General features: G+C 33.3%; 1 protein-coding gene across 2 annotated transcripts in view; it reads right to left on the reverse strand.

Moving 5' to 3' along the window:
• Positions 1–1197: 1197 nt before the first annotated feature.
• Positions 1198–18053, reverse strand: part of Fbw5 (F-box and WD repeat domain containing 5) — a 120270-nt gene continuing 103414 nt past the window's right edge. For both annotated transcript variants that reach the window (XM_090397235.1, XM_090397234.1), the window contains exon 9: positions 1198–4663. In XM_090397235.1, the coding sequence (XP_090253361.1) occupies positions 4429–4663 (235 nt within the window). In that variant the 3' untranslated portion in view covers positions 1198–4428. The remainder of the gene's footprint in view (positions 4664–18053) is intronic.

Here is an 18053-nt window from a genome sequence, read left to right on the forward strand (position 1 = left end):
GAATACCTGTTTATATACTAAAGTTACAATAATACTTAAAGTCACCATAAATAACATAAATTAAAGATACCAAGAAATTATATACTTGGTTTAATCCTTTCATTAATAACAATTTCACTGATATCAGATATGTTAAGTCTCCTTACTGCTCCAATTCAATACACAAAACCAGAGGCAGGCAGGCAGGCACACGCGCACGTACACATGCACACACAAACCAGAAATACAATGCGTGATACTCATTTTAGATAAAAGTTAATTAAATATCATATTTTATTAAAGTTATTATAAGTCAGTTCTGTACATCATATAAAAAATTTCATCCTAATATTCTTATGATAAATTTGTTCTCATTTGAAGAAGAAATGAGGTTCATAGTTTAATGGCTACACTGTAGTCTGCATTTACAATGAAGTTGCAATTTCAGTAAAGAATAGCTTTCTGCTTAATGACTTCCATCCAAGGAACTGCATTCACAGAAACAAAGAAGCCATGTTTCAACAATTAAAATAAGATGGTGCTTCAGCTAGTGAATATGGTTTGAAAAATTTTCTACAACTATTCCACTCACATAAACTTATTTAAATTATGCAGAATTAAACCTACTCTATGTATTTATAAAATATACATAGTGATGTTAAATGCATTATTGAAAAAAATAATATACATCATCTTGTATTATTATTTTTTTTTAAAATATGGTGATTATACTTTATATATTTTTTTTATCTGCATGCAAGACAATTATATGTTCACATAATTCTTTAATTTTAATAATTAAAGAATTATAATTTAGTCAGTAGCATATATTATCAGGTCATAATAGCTTTCATCCTTAAATATTCTTTCCATTATACAACATTTATAGAGTTGCTTTATGAAAAGAATAAACTGCATTCAGGTTTATATTTGTACAATATTTATATTTAATCCTGAGATTTTATCACTGGATAATGTTGCTGCCACTATTTCTTTTATCACAGTATATGGTAAATCATTTCATTCAATTCTTTTATGATTTCACAGATTGGTGGTTAACATTCCTAATTAACAAAATATCATACCATTTAAGCAGAAGGGGAATGAAATAATGGGCTACTGTACAAAAATAAGACAGAAATTACATACAATGAAATCATAAATACAAATAAATATGTTATTCTGAATTAGTCTAGAAGAATAACATACTTACTAGAATAAAATTGAAATATTTCTTTATCACTTTTTTTTTTTTTCAAAACTACAAACTTCAAGAATATGTACCATGAATTAAATTTGGAGAAGTATACAGACAGTACAGTTTCTTAGTCATCTTCATTACTTTTAGAAGCAAAAAGTCAAGTAGGCATTACATTTAAAAACATGCCATACTTAAAGAGAAATCTTATGTTTAAAGCATTAAAAATGCACTTCACAAAATAAAAAGATATCACACAAATGTTCAAGATTACTCTATATAATTAAAGAAAAAATTATGATCAGCACCATAAATCACCAGGCACACACAAACCAAAGACTATATATTATTTCATTAATTGTGTACAGCTAGCACTAAAATTACAAACCCCCTAATTAGTCAAGTTATAAAAAATTATATATTAAAGGAAGTGAATTTAAAACCCAATAAATTATTTGTTCCCTCTATTGCATTTTCTTTTTAAAGCAACACACACACACACACAAAAAAAAAAAAAAAAAAAAAAAATATATATATATATATATATAGAGAGAGAGAGAGAGAGAGAGATCAGAGTAACGTATACAAAGAAAACATATTTTACATAAAAATAAACTTTTCAATAGCTAAAGCCCAGTGTATTCAATTTATCTATAAGCATAACTGTAAATCTGAATAAAGTTTTTTTTATATTACAAAAATATTTATGGAAGAAGACAGTTAGAGCAACTATTTCATCAATATTCTGATTTCATCAATAATCAAACTTACTTATAAAATCATTTACAAATTCAGATATCTTTTCGAAAGATAACAATTACATCACTAAACAAGAGAACAGAGGGCAAGTACAAGTATTACTTTACTTATTCTTTTCATAAAATTTCCATAACTAGCATGCATCTGCATTTACACAATTTATCTAAAATTTGCATCCTATTTACATAAATTAATATGTTTATAATAAAATACAGGTCTCTTAAATTGTAATTATACCTTATCAAACTGAGATTCACAGATTTTTAAGACCACCAAATTGATATTTTTTTCTCTCATAAAAATGAGCAGTAGAGGCAGTATAAATTCTGTCTACTGCATTTGAGACATTTTCAGTTTGAGTTTGTTAATCTCAGATCAGAAAAATCCTGAACAATTCACAAGATTTTCCTAAAGGATGATGGAGAGGAAGGATGAACTTTTTTGTAGTATTTTCTATGCAGCTGGCTCTCACTATAGAAAATGTGTAGTGACCACAAGAGTAGTGTTTGTTAATAGTTTTGCAACGGTGAATTTTGTTTAGCATAGCATAACATTGTACCTATGAGCTTTGATCAGTTTTTTTTGAGTTGGTTACAGTGAACAAGTTTGTTATAGCAGTGTTTTCTATAGTGAGTAGACTGCATCACTGTCACCTATGGACATATTCAGTATACAGACAATCTGTAAAAATCAATGTTCCATCTCCTTCTTAAGGGAAAGGAAGGGTAATATCTTAGAAATGTCCTCTGCCACAGGCATAAACACTAAACAATAATAAGAAATGCTATGACTACCTACTCTTATGGTGGCTTGTGGCATTTCAATGGTGTTCTTGTATTTTATCAGGTAAGCACGCTGCAGTTATTGTCAGTAGACTACCAAAAAATCTGGGAAGAAACTGCTGCAAAGAAATGATATTAATGCAATTTTGCAAAAATAATATATTATAGCATGACAAAACTGCAAACCATCTGATTAATGCAATGCAGATGTTTTATTTGTATGTAAGAATAAAAAAAGCAAGCTTTTCTTACTATTTTATTTATTTTTTATTAAATCTAGAAAAGTAAAATGTACAATTGCTTTTTCACAAATACTTATTAAATCAGTCCATTTGAGAGAGAGAGAGAGAAAAAAAAATTCTCGTTTCTGCAACAGATATGCATCAATTCTCTGCCTTTGTCAGCATGTTTTTAAAAGAACCACCAGAGTGACAAATCTTGTTAGTATGGGCAATGTCTGGATAACAAGCAAGGAAGAATTTCAATGTCTGCATCAGATGAATGAGATTGAGCACCATCAATGAAAATAACACAGACAGCAATCCTCTGTTTATGTTTATGGTAAATAGAAGATTTCAGTTTCTCTTTTGAACCTTTTCACCCAGTTTGTACATTTTCAGTATAATGTACTAATATTCTGAAAATGTCTGAAGGTTTGACCTTTCTGTATATAAAAATCTGATAACAGCACAACATTGCTCACTAACAGCACAATCAGAAAGTGGAGCTGACATGTTTGCTATCAAGTGTGATGATCTTGAGATCATTCTGCATAATTCTTATATCCTATCTTTGCTTTTTTTTAATCCTCCCTCCATATATATATATATGTGTGTGTGTGTGTGGGTTATACTGAATTTGCCTACTATATTGGTATTATATGTATATATATATATGCTGAATTTCTATATACATCTGAATAAGAAAAAAATTCACACACACATACTTTAATGAATTTATGGGAAAATTTAAAATACCAATAATGAAGAGTATAAGCAGTAAAATGATCACTCAACCAACAACGATTACAACACAGTGCCATATATAGCCCAAACAAGTGTTTTTAAAATGCAAAATACCCCTTAAAAAAAGGCAAATTATTACAAAAGTTATGACATACTTTAATTATTTGAAAAAATAAGAATTTCATACTGAAGAAAAATAATAAGCATTATTCATAAGACCTTTTAAAGCTCAGAAATGTACAGATGTTTCATATTAGATGAGATAGCTGTACCAAAGAATATAACAAATTAAGAAGTTTAAGTAATTATATACAGAATAAGAAACTTAGTTTGTTATAACCTCACATGGTAGATGAGATAGTGAATTTTATTTTTTTTTTTGTGTTCAAAAATATATATACATTACGACTGCTCATATTCATATTTATATATACAAATAAAATATATTCAGGGTGGAGCTATTCTGAAATAATAGTCTCTTTCCAGTTTTCACTTTGAAGTCTTATGTATCCTTCACCATTCAGTTTTGTAATGCAGTGTAATTCTTTTAAATATTATAAAGCATACATATCAGCTAAACATTGGCATTTCCAACTGCTACACACCCAGAACATCTGTGTCAGCTCTAATTTTCATTATTTTGTAGCAAAATAGTTGAAGCTATGTAAACTTATAACACATAAATTCCTGACTGAAATGCATATTAAATATCTTACAAAGTTTATGACTAAGGCTTTTCTTTTACTTACACCACACTATCCATAGCTATGTAATTATTCCTGTGAATGTCAATATTCAATTGTTCAACTTTATTTTGAGAGCGCCACACCTTCAGTGTGAAATCGTCACTTGCAGTTACTAGCATTTCTGGATCCTGTGGATTGAATGCAACAGAATTAACAACATCTGAATGTGGAAGTTTGGCCAAAAGATTGCCATAATGCCTATCCCAAAGATAACCATGTTTATCTTCTGCACCGCTATAAAAAAAGTATGAAACACTAAATAAATTTTCATGACTTGTATTTTCAAATTCTATTCAATTTATAAACAAAAAAACAAAAATAACCAAACTGAATAAGCCATTTAAAGTTTAAGTGCTTTTAAACACTTATATGACAGATGAAACAAAATAATACAGTATTTCAAATGTTATTTTATTGCTGTATGAAGATGTCGTGTTTTGCTTCTCTTATGTGGCTGCTTACGTGGGTGATCTGAAAAGTTCTTGGGCTAACAACAAAAAAAAAAAGAATTTATAATTTGAAAATTATTTTTATTTTTCAACTTAATCTCCCTTAAGACTAATACATTTATTCCAGCAATGCTCCAGCACCATTATCCCCTCCCTGTAGTGGTTCTCAGTAAGATATGCAAAATAAAATACTCCTCTTGATTTGAAGAAAAATGCTGACCAGCGAGGAAGATTTTTAGTTCTGGAAAGAGATAGAAGTCAGAGGGAGACAACTCTGGAAAAAGGGGGGGGAGGAATGTTCCAACAATTCATAGTGCAGATACCTTCATTTTCCTACTGCCAAAACAGCTTTGTGGGCAGGTGCATTGTCCTAATGAAAGACGATTTTTTCTTTCTGCAAACGGGTCTTTTCTCCCGAATTTTTTCATCTAGTTTGGTTAAAAGATCAGAATAATATTCCCCGGTTATTGTTTACCTTTTTCAATATAATTAATAAACAAAATGCCTTTAGCATCGCAAAACACTGATGCCATGACGTTTCCTACTGATGGAACAGTAGGAAAATGAAGAAGGAACAGACTTTGTCTTCTTTGACACTGAACAACCGGCTTCTATCCACCGTTTTGAATGTTGTTCGGATTCTGGTGAATCCATGTCTCATCCATAGTAATAAATCGATGCATAAAATCAGTTTTTATTCTTGTTAAAAAGCTAAAAGCATTGTTCACAGATTTTCATGTGAGTGCGTTTTTGATCAGCGTGGCACCCAAGTTGCACAAAGCTTTTTCATTTGCAATTCTTCATGCAAAATATACCCTACATGTTCTTTTGAAATGCCTATAGTCTCAGCAATTTCATGCACTTCGATTTGCCAGTCATATTGTGCACTGATCAATGATTTCTGGCGTTGTTACACTTTTTGGACATCCTTCAGGTGGATCATCTTCAAGGCTGGTACAGCCACGTTTAAACTCAGCAGCCCATTTCATAATTGTCGAAAACGAAAGAGAAGAGTGCCCATAAACTTTTATGAACTTTGTATGAATTTCTTTTGGCTTTAAACCTTCTTTAACAAAGAATCTTATAACTGCACGACACTCAATTTGATCCATTTCAAGGGATACAAACAACACTTTGGCTTCCGACAGCTTTATAAAACAAACTACTTGATAGAATGACTTGCAATTTCACATAGATACTTATGACAGATGTACCAACTTAGAAAAAAAAAACATCTTGCTGATAGTGCTGCCATTTATGGTCGAGGCCAAGAACTTTTCAGACTACCCAGATATAACATATGTGATTAAAGGCTCATATTAAATCTTATAATACTGTACAGAGGTTCCAGCCAAATGTAGTTAAAATGTTAGTCTACCTTATTACGTAAGTGATAGCAGCTGTTCGAATTTACACATGCTATTTAATAGTTTAATAAATCAAGATGATTAGCAAATGTTTAAATGAATATAAGAAAGGGAAGAAATATCTAGATAATATAATCATGGAAGGTTATTTTGTTGTTACATAGTAACAATGCACTGAGCTGAGTTTTAATAATGCCAAATGCTCTTCATACCTTCACTCAAAGACAAGCTAAGATGACTAGAATTTTCACAATGTCTGATTCTTCTTTGATGAGTAATAAATTTGGATATCGTATAGTGAAGAAGATATCCAAACTTATTACTTATCAAAGAAGGATGGATATCATATAGTGAAGAAGAGTGACTATGCTAAATTAATTACTGCATGATAATATGATTTATCCAAATTATGATAAATTTACTAAAGCGTGTCAAAAACAATAGGATCTTAAAGTTTACTAAATGTCTTTGACTGTATTTGTTTATTAGCAACACATGCCATTAAACTTGCCTATGAAGTCTGGTAGGTTATGTGGGAGAACATACACTATTGTTTTTGTTTTATAACCGCAAACAACAGTTTGGAGTTATATTGAGTTTTCATAAATGATAAATTAAAAAAGATTCATTAGAATATTGTATCCATCTACAGCAGTTACCATGATAAGTCATTTCCTTCCCTCCTTTACTATGAACCAAGTAATCAATGAAATGCACTTCAATAATACCTTAGCTTTTACTAAGGTATTACTTTTGCTACATAACTTTTCAGAATCTAAGTGAGATTTGATATTCTGGTGTGTTAATGATTTACACTTTTTCTTAATGTGGCGTTATGCTGTCTGGTCTAAATTTCAAAGATTATTATTATTGAGACAGTTGAAAGATTCACAGGACCCGCATTATCCACAGAGTGTTTACTGTACCTCTTCTTGAAGACAGTGACTCACAAAGCACTCAAACTCTGGAAACTAAATTCCATTCATTGACCACTCCCCATTTGAAACATCTAGTTCTCATACTCTTACTTGATTTTTTAAGGTTTTCCCCTTATTTTACCCCTCTATTTCCTCTGCATCAATGCTACAAAATCCTTTTAGTAGCTCAAATGTTTTTATCATATTCCATTTTTTCACCAATCGACTAACTTTTGCAACCTATAAATCTTTCAATTTACCATCGCAAGGTGCATTTCACAGACTACTCAACATTCTGGTCTCTCATGTCTGGATGTTTGACTACTACTGTATCCCTGAGAAACCCATGTGATCAGACTTGAGCACAGTAAACTAGATGTGGCCATATTAAGAGAAATTGACCTTATAAAGAGAAATGATGACTTCCTTATCTCTGCTTATTAGCGTGTTCTTTAATAATGCATCTTGGCCACTTTTGCGATATGCTCTCTGAACCTTCAAAACTCTAGCTTCATCATTTTCTAAAGTACATTTCCATCAATGTGATATACAGCTTGTAATTATTTTGCCAAAATGCATAACTTTACACTTTTCCAGATTAACATGGTACCCATTATCTTCTGCCCACTGTCAGTATATTTAAATAATTCTGCAGGCTCTCTACACTGCCTTGATGACCCATTACATACTACCTATTGGAAGTTTATTTTGCACTTGGTTAGACTATAATAAATTTAGTTTAATCCTTTATCCAAGTGTAAGCAAACAAAGTTTGCGCCTGAAAATATCTTCAGGACTGAGGTAAGGTGGTACATCCCCTGGCAACTCGTAACAAAGGTGGACCAAACTCTCATCACTCCTTGTCTCAGTATCTCCCATAATGCAAAGCACATCTCCTTGCAGACACGTATAATGCTATGCATTAAGGGAAGAGCCACTACCCAGATTGGTTTCGACCTTTATTGAGGTCTCATCAGTGAGAGCCAACCCAGAAGCAATGGAGAAGTCATATTTACCTATACGAGTTGTCAAAAGGTGTACCACCTTATTAAATTACTTTGGATGAGAAAAAGATGTTGGAAGTTTTTTTTCTCACTTGGTTAGACAATAATAAATTTAGTTTAATCCTTTATCCCAGTGTAAGCAAACAAAGTTTCCGCCTGAAGTATCTTCAGGACTGAGGCAACTCGTGGTAAAGGTGGACCAAGCTCTCATCACTCCTTGTCTTAGTATCTCCCATAATGCAAAGCACATCTCGTTACAGACATGTATAATGCTATGCATTAAGGGAAGGGCCACTACCCAGACCTGTTTCGACCTTTATTGAGGTCTCATCAGTGGGAGCCAGACCCACAGGTGATGTTGCATTATGGGAGATACTAAGACAAGGAGTGATGAGAGCTTGGTCCACCTTTACCACGAGTTGCCTCAGTCCTGAAGATACTTCAGGCGCAAACTTTTTGCTTAACTTGGATAAAGGATTAAACTAAATTTATTATAGTCTAACCAAGTGGGGAAAAATTTCTAACATGGCTAATTTCTTCTGAATTCTGCTCTTCCATATACCACTCTGGCATCTGTCCATCAGCCACCCTCACATCTATATTGCCATCTTCATATACTTCCCCATTTGTTCCAATTTACCTAAGAGAGTGCTGCCACGTGATATCCAATAAATGCCTTTGCAAAATCCAGCAGCATATGGTCATTCCCTTTACCTAATATTTAGCCATCATTCTTATAAAAAAAGAAGGTATGACCTATCCTTCACAAATTGATGCCCCCCGCCATAGAGTATTGTATCATTATCCATCTGTTCTTTACTTTTATTTTTGATCACTTTTCCCATACTTTTACCAATTCCTGAGATAATGATCAGTGTAATTTATTATAGCAGTCTTGGAGCCTCCTTTACGTAATGGAACTTTTGCACTGTATTTGCATTGAGATTCATTAACCTCTCTACTCACATCAGTTCCTATCACATCTGTCAAAGCAATATTTTCATTTGGACAATACTGCTGTGTGGTCTTTGCAGATTGGTCACTCAGTAACTCGACTATTTTGTCTGCTTGTCACCTTGCTACTATCAGTATCTGTTCAAGTTATCCATCCATAGTCATTCTCCTTTTACTTGCAACATAGCAAAAGAACTCTTTGGGGTTTTCCTTTGGCTTGCTTGGCTAATTTGTTTTAAATTCAGCTTCCTTACTATGCTAGTCACCTTTCTTGCCTGAGACTTATACTGCTTATGAGCTTGCATATCACCTTTTTCCTGATATATCTTCAATTTTTTTTTTTTTTTTTTGCAGTTCCTGCTTAATGATACTACTTTTCAATATGAACTTCTACTTAATTCGTCCTCCTGACCTAGGGGGGGTATATAGTCTGATATTTCCTTTCGATATTCCTTAAAAATCCCAAATGCACCGCTAACATCCCTCCCTTGCAGATTTAACATGACCCTGTCACATAATAAAATTATTATATTCATTTGTTCCCAAGAATAAAGAATAATTTTATTACTGCAAATATTTTAGCCAGAAAGTAACAGGCTATTATCAGTGTATAAGCATAATCACAATGTGAAGCATCCTGTTTAGGTTTAAGCAGTTATTTAAAGAGAATGCTGAAGCAGTTCTACACTATCCACTTAAATTAGAATGACTATCTATCCAATGCCAAGATATGAGGGAGTCTCCTCATAAATGGCAAGCAATAACACGCTTCCTTTCTCATCTGCCCCCCCCCCCCCACCTTTTTGATATATAATCCGGTGTCATTCAATCATTACATTTATCTACTTTGTTATTTTTTGTATTCAAAGTTAATTTTAATTTCATTTTTAGCTTTAATTGCAATCTCATTTTATTTTGTAACCATGCACTGAACAGTCCAGCACACTGCTCAGTCCTATAAACAGGATTAACGTTCTTTGTTCTAGCTTTGCTGTGAAATTAGGTACTGATGCACCATTTTTCCCTCAGATCTACAATCTTCCTTAATTTCTATTTTTGTCGGCTGAACTTCTTCAACTATCATTAATAATAGCCCTCCTCCTGCCTTATTTCCTCTATCTTCTCTGAAAATACAATATCCTTTATATTCTATCCCTGTAACTACAGGTTTTGCTGATGCCAATAATTTTTGGCAAAGCTGAGCTGACTGATGCCAAAAACTCCTCTCCTTTATTTCTGATACTTTAGGCCAGTGGTGGCGAACCTTTTTATGTCCGTGTGCCAAAAGTTTACAAATCAAGTTGCTGACGTGCCCAGCATGTCAGCAACTAATTAATACAAAATTAATTGCAGAATTTTATTGCAAAATTTTAAAATATAACATAAAATTTCATAAAAATGAACTCATAATTTAACATACACATTGTCGTATACAAATCAATATCAACCTATTATCAATTTATCAATATATCAATTTATTAATGAGATTTTTGCTGTTGTACATTAGATGCCAAATGCTTTATATCAAGTTCATATTTTGTCACTTTTAGTAATACACACAGGAACTAGATTCATCAGTCATTCTATTTCTTAAACTGTCTTTTATAAATTTCATTTCGAAAAATAATGACTCACAAGCATATGTAGAGGAGAAAATTGATAATATAGCCATTGCTAGTTTTTTTAAACAACAAAAAAGGTTTCAGGAATGGCATTCCAAGTTCTCAATATTTCCTCTTCTTTTTTAATTGTGCCCAATAATCGATCATTTTCCATTATTTCCAAGTCATTTCTCAAATTGACAAACTTTTGTTTCCATATAGAACTAGATTGAAAATCGATTAGTTGCAATTCTATATCTTCCAAATTCAGCCACTCAAAAATATCCAAATCGAGTTTATCTGTTGATGTTGTGTCCGGATGCAAAATAAATTTTGATGTCTCTGAAAATTGCCTGAATGGGGTAAATCTTGAAGAAAATTCATTGATTATCGACTAAATAACTGTAGAAAACTTTTTTGTCAATTTAACTTGATCTGTTTTTTTATGGGATTCTAGATCTGCAAAGAATTTTTTTGTATTTGGAAATTATCGGAAGGTACTGGAAATAACATCACGATTAAAAATTGGTAATTTAGCTTCAAATGCTTTGATTAAATCAAACATGACAATAATTGTCTTGTTAACACCTTGCAGTTTAATATTTAATTCATTTAAATGTAAACACAAATCAGTAAAAAAAATTAATTTCGAAAACCATTCAACGTTCATTAATTGATTGTATATTTCAATGATTTTCTCATTATGTAAAAAAAGTCTGACTTCATCTAAACACTCAACAAATCTTTGAAGAACTTTCCCACGACTTAACCATCGGATGTTGCTGTACATAAGTAAACCATTGTACACCGAGTTTACATCACTTAATAATTCTATAAATTTTCATTTATTTAAAGATATAAAATTTACCAATTTCGTTACAATGCTCACAATATCTTCCAGTGGCTTGAAACTAGCCTTTACACATAAAACCTGCTGATGTATAATACAATGAAAACCCAGAACTGAATGTCCAATAAGTTTAGTAAATAAATTGACGAACCCATTTTCCTCTCCAGTCATACTGCGAGCACCATCAGTAGTGTTACACCCTGATACCTTCACTATGTGGAATTTTCAGTTATTATGGTGTAACATGAGAAAATTAAATAAAACCCCTGTATAAGAGCTAATACATAAATTACTTAAAGAAAGAAAAATATTCTTGCATTCAAGTAAAATATATAACAAAAAGTGTTTGTTGAACTAAATAATAAAAGAAGGAATATATTACAGTTGTGATATAAAAAAAAAATTAGCTAAGTAAAACAGAAAAGATTAGTCATAAGGAATTGTATGTGAGAGGCTAGAGATTAAAATATTAAGTAAATCCTTAGAAAATTTTGGAAGGGGGATTAATTTAGAGACTAGCAAAAGAAAACAATAGACTATCGCTCAGGGTCAATTCCCTGATTGAGACATCATCACGTGCTCGCCGACCGCAGGATGTTTGGCAGAAAAATGCCACCCTAATTGGTCGGTGAAGTCGAATCCAGTAAGGGGTGGAGAAAAGAAATTAAAGAAGGTGCAGGTAGAGGTCAAGGTATAAAAGAGTTAGAAATCCCACCCATGAGGCTTTTTCCCAGATAGTTTTTTCACGAGCTCCTTCGTATAGGTTTTCACGTGGTTTTCCTGAGTGGCGGGGATGGAGTTATATCTCCATCCGACACAACAAGGGAACAAGTAGTGAGCAGGATTTCGATTCCGTATTTCCTATGGTAAGAAACGAGGAATGCCATTTAGCTAAAGGAAAGAAGGTATTATCTATGTGTTTCATCATCTAGTGACAACTACGAAAAAAGGAAACCTGTAAAGAAGTCGGTGTCCACGTGATGAGTTTCACAGCCATGGTATAGATGATTCTGAAGTGTGTTCTTAATTCAAGTACGAAAAGTAAAGATCGCATAAGCACAGTTTAATACCAAAAGAACTTAGGAGTGACCGATTATAAGAGAGATCATACCAGGATAGTACAATTGGAAAAAGGTAGAGGCCAATATACAAAACTCAAGAGAAAAAGGTACTGTAAAAATCTCGTGTTAACTGAAAATCGTCTGTAATTGTAATCATTATTCTATTACTGAACTGTTGAAGAGACTAAGGAAAATCATACTAGAACTTTAGTACGTGACTGATTATACTGAGAGTATGCTTGTTTAATATTAATTATATAGGTATTCATGTGTCCTGAGAATTATGAATGTGTATTGTAATGTATAGGAAAGTTTTAAATGTCCAAGTTGTGTGTTAGTACAGTGAAAGGATAATTTAATCTACATAGTTTTGGATAGTTAAATAGAGTGAAGTGATCACATATGTCCATGTGCTACAGCATATAGCGTATATTCAGACTAATATAGGGTTAACTAAGGTGTTAATTAGGTCTGGGATTATACATATTAGATTATATTATATTAGAAATTGAATTGTACCATGCTAATGAGTTTAATAAACCTTTGTTCATTGATAAAACAGTTGTCTGAAATTGCTGCCCAATATCACTTGAAAAACGTATGAACCTAATGACGCGGGAAATTAATGTGTTAAGTTACGAGATAGAGGGTCATGACTGTTTAATAGTTTCACCCTCAGATATATTTTTGTATTTTGATCCTTGTTTTTGAATTATATATCTTGAACTAAATGTCCTGAAAGGCACAGTATAATATAAATATCAGGGACACTACGGGGAGAAAAAGCTTAAATATTTGTATAGAAAAAAGTTGAATATAGATAAGCAGAATTTCACTAGATAAAATAATAATCTTTGTTTTTAATCTTTTTCTCATTGACTATGTTAATCGGGGTGCTTAAAGGTCAAAACTGTATAACTGAGAGGAGACCTCCACATAGCCTTTAAAGGAATGCGGAGAACCGACCAGGGCTTCTGACCTAATGTCCCATCCTCACCTTCTCGTGGTGCACCCTGTTGGGTATCTACTTTGATACTGAACGAACGAGGATGGGCTGGCAATTTGGGATTTAGCCGACCAAATTGTATTCTTATTGGTTAAACCAAAATAAAAAATGATGGTACAACATGACAAAATTTCATGCCGGCTGGGGCGTCGCCCGGTTAAACAAGGCCCCCGTTGTTTTCGCCAGGGAACCAGGGCGAACAGCGAAAAGTCAGCTACTGGAACAAATCTGAAAACAAACCCCAACTCAACATCACCAGAGTTAAAGATCGGTACTATCAACGTAAGAAGCCTGAATGGCAAAGAAATGGAGCTAGCTGAGGAATTAGATAAGTACCAGATCGACATAATAGGGGTGACTGAAACAAAAAAGACCAAAACTGGTGAGCTCTTTCTGAGCAATAAATACAAAATGTTATATTCAGGCAATGACAATCAAGGAAAAGAAGGAGTAGCCATAGTATTCAACACAAAATACGAGGCTAATCTTCTTGAATGGCAGTCAGTCTCAAGTAGAGTAATGTGGGCAAATATGAGAATGGGGAACTGGACAATGAGACTTATTTGTGCCTATGGTCCCACAGAAGGTTCTACTAAGGTAGAAGTGGAGGAATTTTTTGAGGCTTTAGAAAAAGCAACTGACACAATGAAAAATGAAAAGTTGGTCCTTGTTGGGGATCTAAATAGTAGAGTAGGAAATGATTGTGAGACATACAAAAATATTTTGGGAAAATTTGGAGAAAAGAGCAAGGCTAATAATAATGGCAAATATCTGTTGGATTTCTGCTCAGGACATGGACTGGTTATTACTAACACCATGTTCCAACATAAAAATGTGCACAAATTCACATGGAGAGAAGAGGCTAGGAATAAGAAAAGTCTCATTGACTATGTTATTGTTGATAGTGATGTTTTCTTCCTGGTGCAGGACACCAGAGTGTACAGAGGATTTGAAATTGGAAGTGATCACTATTTAGTCTTGAGCAGGATAAAATTGAATTTCATATTGAAAAGAATAACATGTAAGAAAGTTTTAAAGCGAATAAAAGTTGAGCAGCTCTCAGATGTAAACTGTAGACTAAAATACAGAAATATTATTGAAAAGAAAATGAAAGAGTTTGAGAACAGGAATCAAACCTTGGAGATTCAGTGGCAAACTCTGAAGGAAACATTGATTGATTCTGCCAGAGAGGCATGTGGTGAGGTTGTGTGCAAAGATAAAAAAATCAGAACTCCCTGCTGGACACAGGAAGTTAAAGAGGCAGTGAAGGAAAAGAAGAAAGCATATCAAAAGTTCCTGGCAAATAAGTCAGCTTTTACTCTTACAGAATACAGAGACAAATGTAAGAAAGCTAAACAGTGTGTAAAACTAGCTAAACAAAAGTCATGGGAGGACTTTGGCAAGAATATAGAAAATAAATATCAAGAAGGTGGCAAAATATTCTGGAGGTTGTTGAAGAAGCTTAGGAATGGAGGAAAGAGTGCTGTAAAAGGAATTAGAGATGATAAAGGTGAAATGAAAACAGGAGAAAAAGATATCCTTGAAGTATGGAGTAATTACTTTGAAAAACTGCTAAATGAAACAAGCAGTGATGACAGCACAGTGATAAAAAACACTGACCAGGCATGCAGTCAGGAATACATATCCATACTTGAAGTAGAAAAAGCCATCAAAGGCTTGAAATGTGGAAAGGCAGCAGGAGTAGATGATATTCGACCAGAAATGCTGAAGTATGGTGGTATAAGAGTCTTACAGTGGCTGCACTGCATAGTTCAGAAAGCCTGGACAGAGGGACGAATTCCGATTATTGGAGTAGAGCTCTCATAGTACCCATATATAAAAAGGGAAATAAAACTGAATGTGAGAATTACAGAGGTATTTCCCTACTGAGTGTTCCTGGCAAGATCTATGCAAGTATACTTGAGAAACGGTTGAGAAGAATTGTGGAAGAAAAGCTTGGTGAAGAACAAGCTGGATTCAGGCCAAATAGAGGCTGTCAGGATCAGATCTTCACTTTACGACAAATAGTCGAGAAAGCATGGGAATATAATAAAGATCTGTATTTAAGTTTTGTCGATTTGGAAAAGGCATATGACAAGGTGCCAAGAGAGAAGCTATTCAATACGCTGCAGTTATATGGTGTCAATGGGGCATTATATCAAGCAATACTTAGTCTTTATTTGAGTTGTGAGTCAGCAGTTAGAATTGAAGGAAGATGGCTTAATGTTAAATCTGGTGTGAGACAAGGATGTACATTATCCCCTCTGTTATTCATTATCTATATGGATCACATTATGAAGGAATATGTTATTAAACCTGATATCAAAATTGGAGATGTTAATGTCAGCTCTTTGCTTTATGCGGATGATGTTATACTTCTAAATAAATCCGCTACAAGTCTGCAAGATTCTCTGACTAAATTGAATAGCTGTTGTAATAGATATGGTATGAAGGTCAGCAATAAAAAGACAAAGACAATGAAAATAGGCAGAATCATTGAAAATGTCAACTGTGTTGTGAATGGAGAACCTGTGGAACAAGTAAAACATTTCAGCTACTTAGGCACAATTTTTACTGAAGATGGTAAACTAAATATAGAAATAGACAACAGAATCAGCAAAGCTGGTATCGTGGGAAGTCAATTGAATAAATTCATATGGAATAAGAAAGAAATTAGTTGGAACACTAAATTAGCTGTATACAAGACTGTGTTCAAACCAATTTTAACTTATGGATCTGAGAGCTGGGTCAGAAGTAAAACACTTGACCAAAGACTAGAGACCGCAGATATGAGAGTCCTGAGAAAGATTAGAGGCGTGAACAGATGGCATCAATGGCAATATCATATTAAAAATGAGGATATTAGGAAAGAACTTGACATTGTCAGCATCCAGGAATGTGTTAGCAGAGCTAATCTCAGATGGTATGGTCACTTAAATAGAATGGGAGAGGAAAGATTAGCAAAACAAGTGTTCTCTGCCAGGTTGGCAGGAAAACGACCCAGAGGAAGACCAAGATATAGGTGGATTGATACGGTACAAACTGCCTTAGACGATAGAAATATAAGATCTGATAATGTTGGAGTCTTGACAAGTAACAGACTGATTTGGAGGAAAATTGTAGATAGGAAGTTAGTAATGATGTAATTTTTTCATGTAGTACTGTCATATCCTGTACACCCCTTGAGGGTACATGGCAGGAATTTGATGATGATGATGAGAATAATAATCATAAACTGGGACACAACAGTAGTTACTGATACAATTTTGGAGGGTTCTATATCTCTTTCAGCAAGTGCATTTACAACTGCATTACAAATATCTATTCCATTTGTTGTTGTTGCTAATGATGTTAAACTTATCAATTCTTCTTTGATGTTATTCCCAACATAATAACAAATAAAAATTGCTAAACGAGCTGATCCAGTTATGTCAGTACTCTCATCAAGACAAAGAGAAATTAAACTAGAAGATTTTATATCTGTTTTTTTGCTGATGAGTTATATTTTTAGCCATTTCTATGATTCTATCTTTCACCATGTTTCTAGCCAAAGGCATATCTTTTATTCTTTGAATAATTTTTTCCTTGTTTTCAAAATCTTCAAAGAGAACTGGTGTGCATTTTAACCATGCTTCTTTTATATATTCCCCATCATTAAAAGGTTTCCCATGTTTGGCAATTACATTTGAGGCAAAAAAACTAGCAGCAGTTATATTTGAATGACTGCCGACTGGATATTCCTATTTTTAATTGCCTGAGCAATAAATTCTTTCTGTTCGTCCTTGCTTTTCTCAAGGAGCGATTTATGGTTTGTCTCATAATGCCATTTTACTGAAGATGTTCTGCACACAACTGTCGCGGAACATAAAACGCATATTGCTTTATTAATCATGCCATACTTATACGAATTACAAGTATACTCATAGTTCGTATATGAGCTTCACAAGCCAACTACGAGTATACTCATGTCGATTTACCGACCTCTTATGTCAAACACGAGCTAACCCTTAATATATTTACCTTAATTTGGACCCTTGGATTCTGAATAAAGCGGAGAGCATGTCTGGGGGCCTGGTAAAAGGGAAATAATTTCAACTAAAATATTGTATATTATATATGTGCCTCAGAAGCCAACTACGAATAAACTTGTATGTCGATTACCAACCTCCTATGCCAAGCGCGAGTTAATCCGTAGTATAACACGTAATTTGTAAATCAATTTAAAACTAATAAAATCAATAAAATTAAAAAAACAACTTATTCAAATTAAGAATGGTACATTTTAAAACAATTTTCCATGGACAATAGTGGTTTTTCCTGGCAAACAGGACAATAATAATGTGTTTCGCGTGTTTTCGTTTCGTGTACACATACAGCATGCTTTGTCGGGCGATTCTTTTTTTCTCTTGGTGGTA

This window comes from Typopeltis vanoorti, chromosome 8 (genome assembly GCF_054136105.1).
Source record: "Typopeltis vanoorti isolate ZY-2024b chromosome 8, IOZ_Tvanoo_1.0, whole genome shotgun sequence".
NCBI classification, from domain to species: Eukaryota; Metazoa; Arthropoda; class Arachnida; order Uropygi; family Thelyphonidae; genus Typopeltis; species Typopeltis vanoorti.